At 45.4% G+C, this 16,910-nt stretch overlaps 1 protein-coding gene across 1 annotated transcript; it reads left to right on the forward strand.

Moving 5' to 3' along the window:
* The first annotated feature begins 4,047 nt into the window (after nucleotides 1–4,047).
* On the forward strand, nucleotides 4,048–9,092 carry LOC121937189 (arylacetamide deacetylase-like 4). Its single transcript, XM_042480152.1, has 4 exons — nucleotides 4,048–4,222; nucleotides 7,270–7,486; nucleotides 7,859–7,922; nucleotides 8,318–9,092. The coding sequence occupies exons 1-4, from the start codon at nucleotides 4,070–4,072 to the stop codon at nucleotides 9,090–9,092; spliced, it is 1,209 nt and encodes a 402-aa protein (XP_042336086.1). The 5' UTR covers nucleotides 4,048–4,069.
* The last annotated feature ends 7,818 nt before the right edge of the window (nucleotides 9,093–16,910 follow it).

Raw genomic sequence — 16,910 nt, forward strand, 5'->3', positions numbered from 1 at the left:
CACACACACACACACACACACACACACTAAAGTCTCAGGGGGTGTTTTTCTAGGCTTCACTACCGAGAGTGTGATGAAAGAACCTCATGGCTTTACTAAGCTATAGTGCATCTCAGTTTGCAAAAGGAAGATGGGAAGTGACCATGACACTGCCCAGTTAGGTCACTAGGTGGCAATACATGAAAAGATTTCCACTATAGAAATATAATGTTACTGAGTAATATAACTCAGCAATAAGATCAGATAATAACAGAGTAGGTATACAAGATGTCTTTAGTTGATAGCTACCCAAGTATGTGCCTAGGGCTCTGGAAATCCCTCAGTCCTGGTTTTGTTGCATTTTTGCAATTCCTACCTTCATCCCCAACTGCAAAATAACAATAATCAGGTAATGAGACTTGTGGTGGATCCACATGATGTGACTGAGGCCGACTGCTTTATCACACTTTATCACATTCTGGGATGGGCAAGAACACTATCAGCATCAAATGGCACATGGAAGAGAACCTGGCCGTGCAATAAAGTACGGTCCGTTCTCATTTAGTACCCAGAACGTTGCCAGAACGCTGTGCGATAAACTTAAGTCTCTCACTGCTTTATCACACGGGAGGGCAAACAGGATTTAAACGAGAGTTAAACAGGAAATGGCTGATGTTTATCACATGACATTTCCTGTTTAACTCTCGTTTAAATCCTGTTTTGCCCTTTAGTGTGATAAATCAGTGAGAGACTTAAGTTTCTCGCACAGCGTTCTGGCAACGTTCTGGGTACTAAACGAGAACGGAGCATACTTTATGGCACAGCCGGGTTCCCTTCCTGTCCTATTTGGCGCTGATAGTGTTTCTCGCCCATCCCAGAAAGAGGACCTAATTGGACACATTTTTCCCCATTATGGACATGGGAAGGGGCCGCTTGAGCCTGTGCAAGGCCAAGAAAAAACGCATTTTACCACATCCCAGTATCCTCAAAATGGCCCCATTCCATGTCCTGGTGCCAAGCCATTCCCATTCAGTGCTGAGGCGCATCATTTGGCTCGGCTGGAAGACTTCCATTCAAGCCAAAGCACTGAATGGGAACAGCTTGGCACTGGGTGCTAGAATGGGGCCATTTTGAGGACACTTTGAGGTGTGGTAAAATGTGTGTGCAAAATAAGAACTGCTTGGGAATGATCTTGACGACAGTAACGAAAACACAGTATATGCAGGGCGATAAAATGTGTTCTCATACCGTTATCATCATGCTGCAAATGATCAAACACAGTAACATCCCATTCCCATATCATTTCTCCAAGGAACATTACAGGGACTCTATGGGAATGTTACAGGGACTGGTGCGATAAACTTAACTGTGACTTGCCTAAGGTGACCCTATGGGTTTCTATAGTTGAGCAGGGTTCAAACCTGGGTCTCCAGAGCCCTAATCTGGCTCTGTACTACTCTGCTACACCATCATTATTCAACAGTATCCTACAAGTTCACACATGGCAAACAATGAAAGGCATCCACACAACCAGGCAACAGGCAATTTACAATATACAATAACATTCCCAGATCATCAGCATACTGATTTATTCATGTTTTTATGCGTAGGTGGTCACCTGCTGCCTATTTGTCTGCCTACTTGATTTTCCTTTCCTTAGATTAGTCCTATACAGTGATGACTTATACACCTGCTTATTATGCTGTGCTGTATTTTTATTCAATATAACATATCCAAATATTACCTCCATATGCTCTTGTGCCATGGCAACACCCTCATCCGACAACAGTGGCTCTGTGTGTGTGAAGTTTTTTTGAAGTCATTTGTATTTAAATCATTTCATCCGTCGTAATACACTGAATGGCGTTAACATCTCCCAGCAAGAATCCACACGCTTAAAAGAATCCATCAGTAATTGCAGCACAGTTTGTTTAATATTGGACAATACTAAATCCTGTGTGCTTATTTCACTTCTAGGAAAGGCAGAGATTTAAATCTCTTGCTCCAGCACCAAGAATAATTATTGTTAGGAAGAGACAGAGCATCTTGGTGAGAGATTGCCTTGTGTTGTGCAAACAGCCTGGAGGCACCGCAAGGTGAAAGGTGGCTTGGCCAACGCACCTCTCCCCATTGACATGCTGAAATGGTCAGAGTGGCGCATGACCAGAGGAATATCCCCTGCAACCATGAAGCTCTATGGGACTGCTTAAAGAAAATCAGAGCTCACCATTCTGCTAGCACCAATAATGTGTATGACGGGACATCAGGGTTTATGGCACAGGAATGGGCCTGTTATGTTACAAAAAGGGGCGTGATGGGAACGGGAGGCAGCATTGAATGCAGTTTACCGCAGAGGAGAACACCAATGCCAATGCTGGATATTCCCATCACATTCCGGATGTGTCCCAGATGGGTTGATTTTCAGGGACACTTCTAAACAGTTCCTGAAAATCACCTCCTGGGGAATACATTTGGAACACAATGGGAACTTCCGGTGGTGGTGGCATTCTCCTGTGCGGTAAACTGTTTTCTATGTCATCTTCCATTCCCATCATGCCCCCTTTTCTAATGCAAGAGGCCCATTCCAGGGCCTGTGTGATAAACTCCATCTTCAAGAAATCCCTATCCTCCACTGCCTTGCCCAGATTCTGCAAGCCCTTGCCCATAATAACCCCCCTGGTCAAATCTCTCCATCTGGTCAGTGATCTTCCTCTCTTTCTTCTCCCCTCTACCTTTCCTAGCATTATTGTTTTGTCTAGTGATCCTTGCCTTATGATAGTCTCAACTTGATCATCTTTCCTTGGTCTGATCTGTTCAAGGACCCATTTCTTTGTCTTCTTGGCTGTCCATGGGATCCTAAGTCTTCCAGCACTACATTATGAAGGGATTTGACACAGTACATACCGCCCCCAAATGGTGGCCTGGAGGCGTCCGTTTTTCTTCTGGAGGGACACCGCAGCAGCCAAAGCGCATAGCGTCCCTCCAGAGCAAAAAGAACCTGCAAAAAGCATGTTCTTTCTAAGGCGCCCATCATGAGTGCGCCATTGGCATGCCAGTGACGTAAGCGACGCTCAGCGATGTCTGTATGCTGTGCATCGCTTACGTCAAGATGGCAGCCCCCATATGAACAGGAAGCCACCATTAGGCCGCTGCTGTGATGTGCTAGGGTTCCAGAGCATGCGGTTGCTGCACGCTCTGGAACCTTAGTATCAGTGGCGGCACACCGCTTTTGGCCTGTCTGTCTCGGGCCTTAGTTTTCTTTGTCTGCTTCCTTCACTGTCCAGCTCTCACATCCGCACATGGTAATTGGGAATACGATGGACTGAATGATTCTGACTTTGGCGTTCAGTTGTATGTCTTTGCTCTTCAGTATCTTGTCCATTTCTTTCACAGCTGCCCTTTCCATTGCCGGTCTTACTATTTCTATCCCGATGAAAGGCTAGGGGAGTATTTTAAGTTTGGAGTGATTGGAATGAATTGCTGGATGATCTTTGCAGCCCACTCCCTTGTATCCCAACCTTGTCTAACTCAAAGTTTTAGTGTCCTCATATTCCTGGGAGTGGCTGCCGTACGTCATGCAGCAAAACAGCAATCCAGTCTTCATAAATATGTATGAAATCATCCTCTCCCACGGAAGTGGAAGATGAGCAAATTCTATTTGGGTGCTGAATATGAACTCACCCATCTAGTCAGGGTAATATGTCTTAAAGAATGATGCAATGAAATTAAGAAGAGATTTAAGCCTGATCCTGCAGTTGGGAGGCAGAAAAGTGTTGGTTAATGCCCAAGTCTTCATAATCCAGAATATTAAGAAGGGTGGGACAGAGAAACAGTGACACTGATTAACTTTTTAAGGGTTGACATCCTTGACAAACAGCGTAAGGCTGAAAATTCAAGGATAGCATTCACCTTCTGAAGTAACCAATGTGTTACCCAACGAACAATTATGTAGGTGTCAGGCCACGTCTGAGAATTAATTCGCTATAACTAGAGAGACTGAAGCAATGCAGGACTCAGAAGTCACTGGTGATGAGAGAGGCTCCTTCTATGCGCCTTCACCAAGGGAATGGCATTTGGTCCAGCTCTGTGTATGTTGGCATCTTATATCAGCATTTGCGTTCTATTTTTCCTACTGGCATGGGGAATATATTACGATATTAGAAGGACACATATTCCAAGTGGCATCAGACAATCTGGAAAACTACGGTTCTTAAATTTTGTTACCTTTTTTATGATCAGACTGGTAAGTTTCCCTGGTTTTGAGACAGATTCGACTATTCATTTGTGTGCTTGTAAATACACTGCCATCTGCAAACCTTGTTTTATTAAGTGAGTGCGGGTGAGAATATCTCCCTGAAAGGATGCATCTGACACAGATTTTGGTGTTGGCCTGAAGCCTTTGATTTGCATCTGTTAAAAGGGATTCCAGTTTTAGGACTCCTTAAGTGTCTGGTAGTGTATTTTATTGCTTTGTTTGACCGTTGCTTCCATTTGGAACCATAGTCAGAAATAAAAGCGACACGCTGGTTTAACTTGCACTACATCTTCATTAGCAGGCAGCAATAGTACTGCAAACTATGCATAGTGGCTCCTAGCAAATCCTAATCCCACTCCGAGTCTCAAAACAATGTCCAGTGTTGTGTTAATGAGTTGCGCTAACCATGCAGAATGTTTTTTGTAGACAATGGCGGGTTACAGACCGCTGAAATGTGGCAGTCTGCTGCCACTGCCGCTTGCAGCATCTGGGAGCCGTAGCGGCCAAACCGCAGGGCTCCCCGATGCTCTGAGGAAGGAGCGCGGAAATTGCGCTCCTTCCTGGGCCCCGGAAGTGGTCCCGCAACGCGGAAGGCACGCTTTCGTGGCGTCACTTCCACCGCAACGCGTCTGGACGCTATGCGTCCAAGATGTCAAAATGGCGGTGGCCGTGTGGAACGGCCACCGCCATTTGTTATGGACAGAGTCCGTAATAGCAGTAGGGGCGTCTAGAAGAGACTCCCCTTTTCCAAACTGGGACGTCCTGAGGACGTCCGAAATGGCGGTTTGTAACCCGCCACAATGTGACTTATATTCAGCCAAAGCTTAGTGTTGCATTGTGCATACTTCTGTTGTGCATTGATGTTCGGAGAATAGTGTGCAAGGCTTGTTTTACTTGCATTTGCACATTGCCCTGTGCTTTACACCTGAAGAAAGTCATGAGCATTGGCTTCCAATGTTTGCATTTGTTGTGTTGTGCCGCTCTCCAGCATTTGTTGTTACTGTTGTCATGTGCTTCCAAGAGGTCACTGAGAGTCAATCTGAACCTTGGCCTCCCAGAGACAACCTCAACATCCAAATTTTGATACCATGCTCATTCTCATTATAAATTAGAGGGATTACATAATAAAAGTGGGAGCCCTTTGGTGATTATTTGCTTATATGGTAACAGTGTGGGATCTCAGTCAATCACTCTCTAATACCCACAGCATGAACTTGAGCTCTTAACACAGGAAGGCAAATATGATTTCATAGGCACCCCTGAAACCTGGTGGATTAAATTTGTGATTGGGATGTAGTAACTGAGGAAGATAATCTATTCCAAAGAAATAGACCAAATAGAAAAGGAAGAGAAGTAACATTATATTTCACACTAATAATCTTATCACATTGCTCCCGGGGATTAATGGGGTGGAACTAAAGGGAGCTGGATGGGAACGGAAGTGGGCCAGGATGCATTTTAGCGCACACTGGAATGCAGCTGCTGCCGGAAGTTCCCATTCCATTCCCAATCCGTACCAGAGAAGGCGATTTTTGGGAAGGTTTCTGAACATTCCCGAAAATCGCCTCCTCTGGGACAGATCAGAAATGTCCAGTGGCGGTGGTGGCATCGGGTGTAAAGCATAGGGCAATGTGCAAACACACGTAAAACAAGCCTTGTGCACTACTCTCCGAACATCAATGCACAACAGAAGTACGCACAATGCTTCTGTGTGCAGAACTCAGCTTTGGCTGAATATGAGAATTGCATGTTGTCTACAAAAACGTCCACTGCCAGGGCAGTGGCGTTCCTGTGTGTGGTAAAATGCATCCCTGGCCCCCTTCCATCCCCATCCTGCTCCCTTTCCTTCCATCCCCATCGCGTCCCTGGGGACAATGTGATAAGCTTATTAGATAATAGGAAACAGGTGTCCAGGAAAGTGGACAAATGGCTGATAAGGCCAGTTCAGTTTCCAAACAAACAAATGCCCTACTGGTAGAGCCAGAACAAAGTAACAAAGTCTTTGAGTCTAAGTACAGTATCACAAGAGGTACAGTGGTCCCTTGCCTTATGCGGGGATCCGTCCCGCCTATGCTGGAGCCCCATTCACTCATGTGCGCAGCGGTGCAGTGGCGTGGCAGAATATCAGATAGGCAGGTCGATAAGGCAGTCCAAGGCCAAGGGTTCCAGATAACCAAGATAGGTCAGCAATCCAAGAAGCAAAGGTTCAAGAGACAGAGTCTTTCCTCAAGATGGTCAGATATGCTCCAGCTGCCTAAATAGCCAGGCAGCAGGCGTTCAGGTGTGTCTGGTTAGCAGCTTGTTTCTGATAAAGCCTCAAAGACCTTTAACAGTCCTCCTCTTTGGCTTGATGCTCCCTGAGCGTTGCAAAAGCATCCCCGACAGATGGCCATCCAGCCTCTGCTTAAAGACCTCCAAGGAAGGAGACGCCACTACTCTCTGAGGAAGTTTATTCCACTGTTGAACAGCCCTTACTCTCAGGAAGTTCCACCTCAACACTAGGAGGAACTTCCTGACAGTAAGGGCTTTTCGACAGTGGAACAAACTCCCTCAGATGGCCATCTGTCAGGGATGCTTTGATTGTGATTTCCTGCATGGCAGAATGGGGTGGAGGGCCCTTGTGGTCTCTTCCAACTCTATGATTCTATGAAAAGCATGGCATCCTGGCCCACTTCCGTTTCCATCCAGCTCCCTTTAGTTCCACCCCATCACATCCCCGGGGGCAATGCGCTAACATTATTAGTGTGAAATATCATGTGGCAGTGACCAACATAGTGGGGATGTGTGCGTAGAAGGACACCATGCATAGCTACAAAGTGCTCGTGGTTTTCCTGCAAAATCTGGGGCAAAAGGTGAGTTATTTTAATCTGGTTTAAAGGTGGGATGGCTGGATTTGGTGCAGAAATGGTCTCAGGTCATTAAGAGAGGTCACTCTTCCTTTGGCCCTTGTAGACATGCCTCGAGAGTAGCATTCACACGGTATAAATACTAAGTGCATGTCATAGTGAATTCTTTCCCATGCCTTTTGTAAATAGGGAGTGATGCCTGAGAAACTTGGCATTTGCCAGAAGTATAAGGTCTGGAGGATTCTGTTTAATGGAGTGCCACCAAAGAAGAACTCAAAGCTGATCATCAAGGATCTGGTTTTTGATGAGATTCCAGTGAGAGTGTACTGGCCTAAAAGAGCATCTCCTGGGAACAGAAGAGGCGTGATCTACCTTCATGGAGGTGTTGGTTTGATTGGAAGCATCCGTAAGTTTTCAGAAAGGAGCCCCTGCTTTTCCGTTGTATTTTGTGAGACAAATGTGGCATCAAGTTTTCCAAAAAGTATTTGTCAGTGAGCCATCAAAACTTGTTTGTGCTTCCTTGCTGTGCGGTTTTGGGATCCAGTTTGGGATCCTTCCTTTGCAGTTTCTAGTTTCATGGTCAAGGAATTATTCTTATTCTGAAAGCAAAAGGACCCAGCTGAATGTATGAAAGCAAAAGTCGTATCTCTCCTGATGCCTCAATCACGTTTTTATGACTTCTCTAAGGAACAGATTTCATCAAGGAGTAGCGCATCTTCTTAAATAGTCGTGCAATGCATCCGAAAAATCTCCCGTAACTACAATGTGTGTTTTTCAGATGCGTACGAAAGAGTGACCCGCTTCATTGCCCGGAGGAGTGATTCTGTGGTTGTGTGTGTTGGGTAAGTAATATCACATTCACTCTTGTTCCTAGTCAGAAAGAGTCGTTTGACGCGTGTAAATTAATATCTTCACATTAAGATATTATGTTCCATGCATGAAGTTCTGTTTCCAGCACAAAGCAACCACATGTACCTTTTGCACAGGATATGCCCTGGATTGCAAATAGCTTTCCAAAGCTGCATGCTTTTTAAAGACTTTCACATAGCAGGAAGAAAACTGCTGAAATTGTTCATTGCTACCTTGGAGAAGAAACTTCGCAACGAATTGCATCCCTAGTTATGGAAGAGAAGGAAAGTTGGGTAACTTTAAAAGAACTTAGCATTTAGTAACTTGCTCCTCCTGTGCCAGAGAATGCAAAATTATGAATTCAGACCATTTCATATTTCTGTTTCAGGTTTCGTTTAGCTCCAGAGCATCCCTTCCCAATCCCGGTCCTAGATTGCTGCACCGCAACCATACACTTTTTGAAGAATGCAGAAGAATACGGAGTCGACCCGAATCGCATTGTCGTCTGCGGAGACAGTAGCGGAGGAACATTTGCCGCTGCCGTTTGCCAACATCTGGTGCCAAGGAAAGATCTGCCCAGGGTACGAGCCCAGATCCTATTCTACCCATTCCTCCAGGGAATTGATTTCAATCTGCCTTCCTATCAGCAAAGCCATTCCATTCCCATCTTGTTTAAGAAACGGGCCATCAAATTTGGTCTTACATACCTGACCGGGAAGGACGAGAATGCGGAAGGCCTCATGAAGAACGCTCACGTTCCTAAGCATTTGTGGGTGAAATACCAAAAATGGATTAGTGCCGACTTAATCCCAGAGGAATTTAAGGCCAGGGGCTACGTGCCGATAGAGCCAGCTCCGTTTTGCCAAGAGCTTTATGAGTTGTTTCGAGAAGGCTCCAACCCAATGTTTTCTCCTCTTATAGCAGAAGATGATGTTATCCGTCAGCTCCCTGAAACGTTTCTCTTGACCTGTGAGTATGACGTTCTCCGGGATGATGGGCTGTTGTACAAGAAACGTCTCGATGACAATGGGGTGCCGGTGACGTGGCATCATGTGAAGGATGGATTCCACGGAATCATGTTTCCTATTGACTACGGATACCTTGAATTCCCAAGCACACGGAGCAGTTTCCAACATGTAATACACTTCTTAGAACGTTTATAACAGCGATGGCAAACGTTTTAGAGACTGAGTGCCCAAACTGCAACCAAAACCCACTCAAATATCGCAAAGTGCCATGTTCCTCTGACTTTCTAGTAACAAACTCTGGCGAACTCTGTGCTGAGGTGATGGCATGTGTGCCCACAGAGAGGGCTCTGAGTGCCACTATTGGGTTCGCCACCACTGGTTTATAACATTAATGATCCCTTTCCCTCTGGACTATCAATCTCTGTAGCCTAGGAAGAGATGTTCCTCGGAGGAGTAGTTGGGAAATCAGTCCTTTATCACCTTTATCTCCCTTGTATACAGGTAAAGTTAATTATGAAGATTTTTTTTTTCTTGCTGAATTAACCACAGCAAGACTGACAGCTAACAGCGTAATGCAATATACAGTATGACTATTGGTTATGTACTCATCACCTGTTCATCCATACTATTGCTACAGTTCCCTCTTCTGCACCAGTTTGTTATTGCACCACAAAATGCCTTGCGCAGGTCACTCAGGTTCCTATATGATTGCACTTGGATTTTCCATAAGTTGATCCTTCTCGAAAAGCAATGCCGGGGAGTGTAAGGAAGAATGTATAATCTGTTCCCAGCCACACCTCTGTCCCTCCCTTTCTGATCTCTGCTCTTGTGCTAAGATCACCAGATTGACACGGAAATGAGAACGAGTCCCTGTCAATTTTGCATTGTCTGCCTGCTGAGTTACTGTGAACCAGCGTGGGAGCAGAAAATGAAGGCGGATGAGTTCTTCACAGATTTCACCTTGTTTTCCTATATCATCTCACCTTCCATGTACAAACTGAACCCATGCATGTAAATAAAGCAGGGTTCAAGTACAGAGAACTTGACGTTGCTCAACCATGGAGGAAAATATCCAGGATATTCAGGCTTGAATCCTGTTGGTGACATACACTTTCAGTATCTCCTTGGACAATGCTTCCCTCCCTATACTGCAGCTTTGCAATGCTGATGTATAACCCCACAGCCCTACAGTGACTGGGGTAGAGTATTTTGGTGCATCCAGTTGCAAGGGATGTAAATTATGAGGCTTTCCATACCAGCCATAAATGTCGCTCCAATGGGGCTCAATCGTCCTGAAAAGGTGGAAGAAGCGCTCATGTCTATGTGTGGCACATTTTCTCAATCATCAGGGAATCGTTGCTCCTGTCTTTGCATCCCTGAATCATTCCTGGGGAGCGGATTTTATATGAATGCAAGGTTTGCGTTCGTAGGAAATCTGCTCCCCTTGAGACGATTCAGGGATGATAGAGGGACCGACGATTGAGGAAGCGCACCAGGTGTTCAGACATGCACACTTGCTCCACCTTTTCAGGACGATAGAGCCATGTTGGAGCGAGGTTTATGCCAGGTATGAAAATCTTCATGATTTGAAGATTTGAGGAAAAGGCATTCAAAGGGGGCTTCTTGAGTGTCCCACCTAAATGCCTCTTTTTATTCTGCTCTCCTCAAAGGGTGCATCAACGCAACAAATAATGTGGTCTGACACCACTTTAAATGCTGCAGCTCCCTCCTATGGAAATCCTGAGTATTTTGTAGTTTTACAAGGTCTTTAGAGATGTAGCATATTTTTTGTTCTTATTTTTTAAAAGGACCTTGCCATTGTAGTTGTTGTTGTTGTCAGTCGCCTTTGACGTAAGGTGAATATATCCACCTGGAATGTGGTCTTCCTCCTTTCTGACTGCCTTCTGCCTTTCCAAACATCATTGTCTTTTCTGGCTAGTCCTGTTTTCTCATGATAAACCTCAGTTTAGTCATCTCTCCTCCTAAGGAGAGCTTGGGCCTGGTTTGCTCTAGGATCCATCCATTGGTCTTTTTTAGTGCGCCACATGTCAAAGGACTTGGTTTTCTTCCTCTCAGCTTTCTTCAGTCGCCACTTTTCACAACCGTAACCAGAAATGGGAAATCCAATGGCATGGGCAATCCCAACTTTAGCATTTAGTGATAAATCTAGGATTTAATGATAAACCTAAACCACAAGTGGACCACAAGTTGAACATGAGTGAACAGTGTGATGCGGCAGCTAAAAAGGCCAATGCAATTTTAGGCTGCATCAATAAAAGTATAGTGTCTATATCAAGAGAAGTAATAGTGCCACTGCATTCTGCTCTGGTCAGGCCCCACCTGGAATATTGTGTCCAGACCAGTTCTGGGCACCACAATTCAAAAAGGACATTGAGAAACTGGAGCCATGTGTCCAAAGGAGGGCGACTAAAATGGTGAAGGGTCTGGAAACCCTGCCCTGTGAGGAACGACTGAGGGAGCTGGGGATGTTTAGCCTGGAGAAGAGAAGGCTAAGAGGTGATATGATAGCCCTGCTTAAATATATGAAGGGATGCCATATTGAGGAGGGAGCAAGCTTTTTTTCTGCTGCTCCAGAGAACAGGACCCGGAACAATGGGTGCAAGCTCCAGGAAAAGAGATTCCAGCTCAACATTAGGAGGAACTTCCTGACAGGAAGGGCTGCTTGACAGTGGAACAAACTCCTTCCTTGTAGATTATAGTGGAGTCTCCTTCCTTGGAGGTCTTCAAACAGAGGCTGGATGGCTCTCTGTCAGGGATGCTTTGATTTGGAATTCCTGCATGGCAGAATGGGGTTGGACTGGATGGCCCTTGCGGTCTCTTCCAACTCTAGGATTCTATGATTCTGTGACTTCAGGGCCTTGTCTAGTTCCTTGATAGCTGTCCTTCCAAGGATCATAGGGAACATCCCAGCCTCATTTGGGTTATCTCTTGCCCATTTTATCACATCTCTTTTCTGGTTCCTAGACAGTATCACACTCCACTCCAATAACTCTCTCCACCGTTCAAATGGTTATTGACTCGCCATGGTGTTTATGCCATAACTTTCCATCCCCATTGGTCCCACAACCATCCATCATTAAAATTGAACTTGTCACCTCATCACCATACCCACAAGTTTTGCATTTCTATTGCTAATCACATACACAGACACAACCTTCTTGTTTATGTCGGTGAAAGGTCTATCCTTGGCCACGCATCGGATGAAGCAGACTTGGCTCTTTGTCGCACGAGGCTCATTCTTGCTGCAATCACACAAATAAATAAAGGTGCAAAGGTACTGTTTCCATGAGCAGCCATTGTTGCGTGTCGTCACGATTGTGCAACTGGGGCTGCTTCCGCCATCGCACTCCCCTTTAACCCTGTCTTCCTGCCCTATGCAACATGTCGTATTTTGTTTTATATTTTTAATGCAGCCTTTCAGTTTAGGGAATGGTATTTACATTTTTAAAAAGGAAATAAAAGGAATACAAAACAAACAAGTGAACCCGTCTGCTTGGGAATTGTATGGGGAAGTGGGGGGAGAGGAGGAGAACATGGCGCCACATGACTGCCAATACTGCAACCGTTGCGGCAGTGACTTTTTGCATTAGGGACTGCCAGACTATTGGAAGCTATTGATAGGTGTTCCCCGTCAATGGAAAGGGATGCTCTAACCACACAGCAACAATGAGGCAGTGTGAAAGGTATTGCCAAAGGCAATTCTATTCTGTCAGGTAGGCAGACAGGCAGGCAGCAGGTGACCACCCACACATGAAGCATGAACACATCACTCGGCTAATGACCTAGAAATAGTAAAGTATATTGGAAATTACCTCTTGGCTGGTTGTGTGGATGCCTTCCATTGTTTGCCACGCATGAACTTGTAAGATACAGCTGAATAATGATCGTGTAGCAGGTAGTGTAGGCTTTGAGAGTTCTCATCCTTTCCTTGGATCTGGGCATCAGACAAAACTACATACAGGTCATTCGGGAATCTGGATAGGTTAGGTCAAAGTGACATATTGGTGACATGTGGTCCAACCTACGTCTTCACCTTATGGAGTTTTGCATGCGTCTGATGGCCCAAGGTTTTCCTCCTCTAAAGCCATCAAGGGCCAATGCAAACAAACTTGTAGAATGTGGACTAGACAAGGCAACTGTTACATGGATTTGTCATTGGTTGACCGTCCGAACTCAAAGGGTGCTCAGCAATGGCTCCTTTTCATCCAGAAGAAGAATGGGGTTGGACTGGATGGCCCTTGCGGTCTCTTCCAATTCTATGATTCTATTATTCAACGTGCTGCTTTGTCATTTTTCTCTAAGACCCAAGGACTGGCAGATGTGAGAAACCATTTCAGGATTAAGAAGATGCTGGACTGGTATTCCAGAAAGTGGGGTACGGTTAAGTACAACAGAGAGACAATGGCACCAGCAATTCTGAAAGGATTTAAGAAGACCTACGGTGATGTTTGTTCAACTTACTATGAGGACACACTATCCAGAACATAGTATTCATAGCTAGACTCCTCCAGGAGTTTGCTATCTTTCTATGGCTAACATCAACAGTTCTTAAGGAATCATGGCTGCAGCATTTTAAAGGCCTTCACTGTGAAAAAGACAATATAATGTGCAGGATTCAAAGGTATGGTCATGTTGGTGTGTAAAATCAGTCTGTAAAGGGATCTTGTAGCACCTCTGAGACTCGGTGGAAGAAAGAAGTTGGTGGAATGAGCAATTGTAGACTTGAGCCTACTTCCTTAGATGCATCTTTGGAGACAAATCCAAGGAAATAGGCTCACGTCTACAAAACCTCATGCTGCCAACCCCTTTCTTTCAGTGAGTCTCAAAGGAGCTGCGAGATCCCTTTGCAATATAATGTGTATTTACCGGTACCCCTGTGCATTGGACACACTGAAATGCTTCCTAAAATATGCACCAGGTTGCAGGACAAAATGGAGTTAGGCAAACAAACGGACGGACGGACAGACGGAGGGAAGGACGGAGGGACGGAGGGACGGAGGGACGGACGGAGGGAGGGACGGACGGATGGAGGGAGGGACGGAGGGACGGAGGGATGGAGGGACGGACGGAGGGACGGACGGACGGACGGAGGAACGGAGGGACGGATGGATGGGAGGTCTTTCTGATAGAAGATGGAAGGGACAAGAGTGTGCCTCTAGCGGTGAGATCCATGATATGAGCTGAGGCTGTTTTGATAAGTGTTAAGGAATAGTTCCTAGGAACTGCCACTAGGAGGCAGCAGGACTCTTCCAAACACCTGCAGCAACGTTTCTCCACCGTATTGTCCTTAGTACTGCCTTTTATCTATGGGTTCACATGGATGTGAACATGGATGCGGCAAAATTATACCTTATCATTCAGTCCTTATTTCCGCTTGATGGCCTGGTCCAGATTTGCGTTCTAGGAAGTCTAGGCTTCTTACCCAACCAAGACATTCTTCTCTGGCTCAGCTGCATCCTTTCACACTGTCTGTTATGAAAACTCATGCAACCAACTTCTTCCTTTCCATTACTTGCCAAGTTGCTACAAGATCCCTTTGTATAGTGTTGTTGCTGCTGCTGCTGTTGTTGTTGTGTGCCCTCTAGTCATTTCTGACTTACGGTGACCCCATAGAGAACCTATCACAGGGTTTCCTGGCAAGGTTTGAGGATTTTTCTTTGGAAGGGGATCACCTTTTCCTCCTTCTGAGAGAGACCTGCCCAAGATCATCCAATGGGTTTCCACGGATGAGTAAGGATTCAAACCCTGGTCTCCCAGGATCCTTGTCCGACGCTCTGACCATTTCATCACGCTTGGCTCTCCAAAGGGCAGAACGTTTATTATGGCTGGTTTTAAACTTCCCTTTCAAAGCTTTTCAAATGTTGTCACAATATTTTCTTTTGTTATTTTGTTTCATTATTGTGTGAACCACACTGAGAATGTATGCATTGACAAACAAATGGGTTCGGACGCAGCTCTAGCCTGATATCTCCTTGGAAGCCAAGATGATCAAACAGAGACATACTTTGGACACATCATGAGAAGGCATGATGCATTAGAAAATAGAATAATACTAGGGAAGGTGGAGGGAAGTAGAAAGAGAAGAAGATGGATAGACTCTATTAGGGAGGTCATGGGTTTGAATTTGCAGGACCAGAGCAGGACCAGGTCTTGGAGATGTCTCATCCACAGAGTCGCCATGAGTTCGGGTCAATCTGAAGGCAGTTAACAACAACAGAGTAGATTTTGGATTGAACGTTACAATGAACTTCTCAAGGCAAAGGGCAGTTTGACAATAGACCCGACTGAAAGGTGGTGGTGGGATCTCTTTCTCTGGATGTATTCAGAAAGAGGTTGGACACCTCCCTCATAGAATCATAGAGTTGGAAGAGACTGCAAGGGCCATCCAGTACAATCCCATTCTGCCATGCAGGAACTCTCAACCAAAGCATCCCTGACAGATGTCCATCCAGCCTCTGCTTAAAGACTTCAAAAGAAGGAGACTCCACTACACTCCGAGGAAGGAGTATGTTCCACTGTCAAACAGCCCTTACTCTCAGGAAGTTCCTCCTAATGTTGAACTGGAATCTCTTTTCCTGTCGCTTGCATCCATTGTTCTGGGTCTTGTTCCCTGGAGTAGCAGAAAACAAGCTTGTTCCCTCCTCAATATGACATCCCTTCAAGTATTTTAACAGGGCTATCATATCACCTCTTAACCTTCTCTTTTCAAGACTGAACATCCCCAGCTCCCCAAGTCGTTCCTCATAGGGCTTCATGGTTTCCAGACCCTTCACCATTTTAGTTGCCCTCCTTTGGACACATGGTTCCAGTTTCTCAATGTCCTTTTTGAATTGTGGTGCCCAAAACTGGACACAATATTCCAGGTGGGGCCTGACCAAAGCAAAATATAGTGGCACTATTACTTCCCTTGATCTGACACTATACTTCTATTGATGCAGTCTAAAATTGCATTGGCCTTGTTAGCTGCTGCATCGCACTGTTGACTCATGTTCAACTTGTGGTCTTCTTGGACTCCTAGATCCCTTTCCCACATATAACTCTCATTCAGCGAGGTATCCCCAATAATCCTATATCTGTGCATTTCATTTTTTCTGCCCTAAGTGCAGTACCTTACATTTCTCCATGGAAGAAAGTGGCCAGGTGCCATTTCAGAAGAAATATCAAGAGAAAACAGCAGGAGATTTTAAGGGGGCACCATATCTGCATAAGCAAAGGGCAAGGAACAAATTTAAATGCTGCATCTAGGGCAGTGGTTCTCAACCTTCCTAATGCTGTGACCCTTTCATACAGTTGCTCATGTTGTGGTGACCCCCAACCATAAAACTATTTCCATTGCTACATGCAAATATGTGTTTTCCAATGGTCTTAGGTGACCCCTGTAAAAGGGTTGTCCCAAAGGGGTCCCGACCCCCAGGTTGGGAACCACTGATCTAGGGAAATATGATCAAGGGAAGATCCAAAATAATCGGCAGGGACACTTTGTCAAGCCACTGCCTGTATGTTCCACCAAAAATTGCACGGAGTGGGAAGAGCGATCATAGAAGCCAGGAGGCATCCTCCGGTTCTCCCCGAACGCACCTACAACACACCCATCCTGAGGTCTTGCTGACTGCAAAAACAGGAAAAACCTAGCAGACAGTTTATGCACCAGTCCCCAGAAAGAAAACAGTAGCACAACCTGAGAAAATGAATGGATTTTTTTATTTCGGGGGAGAGGAGGTAAAGCAAGTATGGAACTGCAGCAAGTTGGGAGCAGTAGCTAGAAAAGCCAATGTGATTCTAGGCATCAATAGGAGAGCAGTGTCTAAACTGAGGGAAGTAATAGTGCAACTCTATTCTGCTTTGGTCAGATCTCACCTGGAATAATAGTCAGGGACGTAGCCAGGATTTTGGGAAGGGGGGATCCAGACTAAGTGCCACCATTATAATGGGGCTTGGGTGCAGCGGCACAGCAGCACACACCATTCATTTTATCTAACAGAAGGGGGGGGG

The sequence above is a fragment of the Sceloporus undulatus genome, chromosome 7 (assembly GCF_019175285.1).
Source record: "Sceloporus undulatus isolate JIND9_A2432 ecotype Alabama chromosome 7, SceUnd_v1.1, whole genome shotgun sequence".
Taxonomy (NCBI): domain Eukaryota; kingdom Metazoa; phylum Chordata; class Lepidosauria; order Squamata; family Phrynosomatidae; genus Sceloporus; species Sceloporus undulatus.

Coding starts and splice junctions, on each gene's coding strand:
- LOC121937189 (XM_042480152.1), top strand. CDS start 4,070: ATGTTGGCATCTTATATCAGCATTTGCGTTCTATTTTTCCTACTGGCA. Junction 4,223..7,269: donor CCTTTTTTATGATCAGACTG/GTAAGTTTCCCT, acceptor TTTTGTAAATAG/GGAGTGATGCCTGAGAAACT. Junction 7,487..7,858: donor TGGTTTGATTGGAAGCATCC/GTAAGTTTTCAG, acceptor TGTGTTTTTCAG/ATGCGTACGAAAGAGTGACC.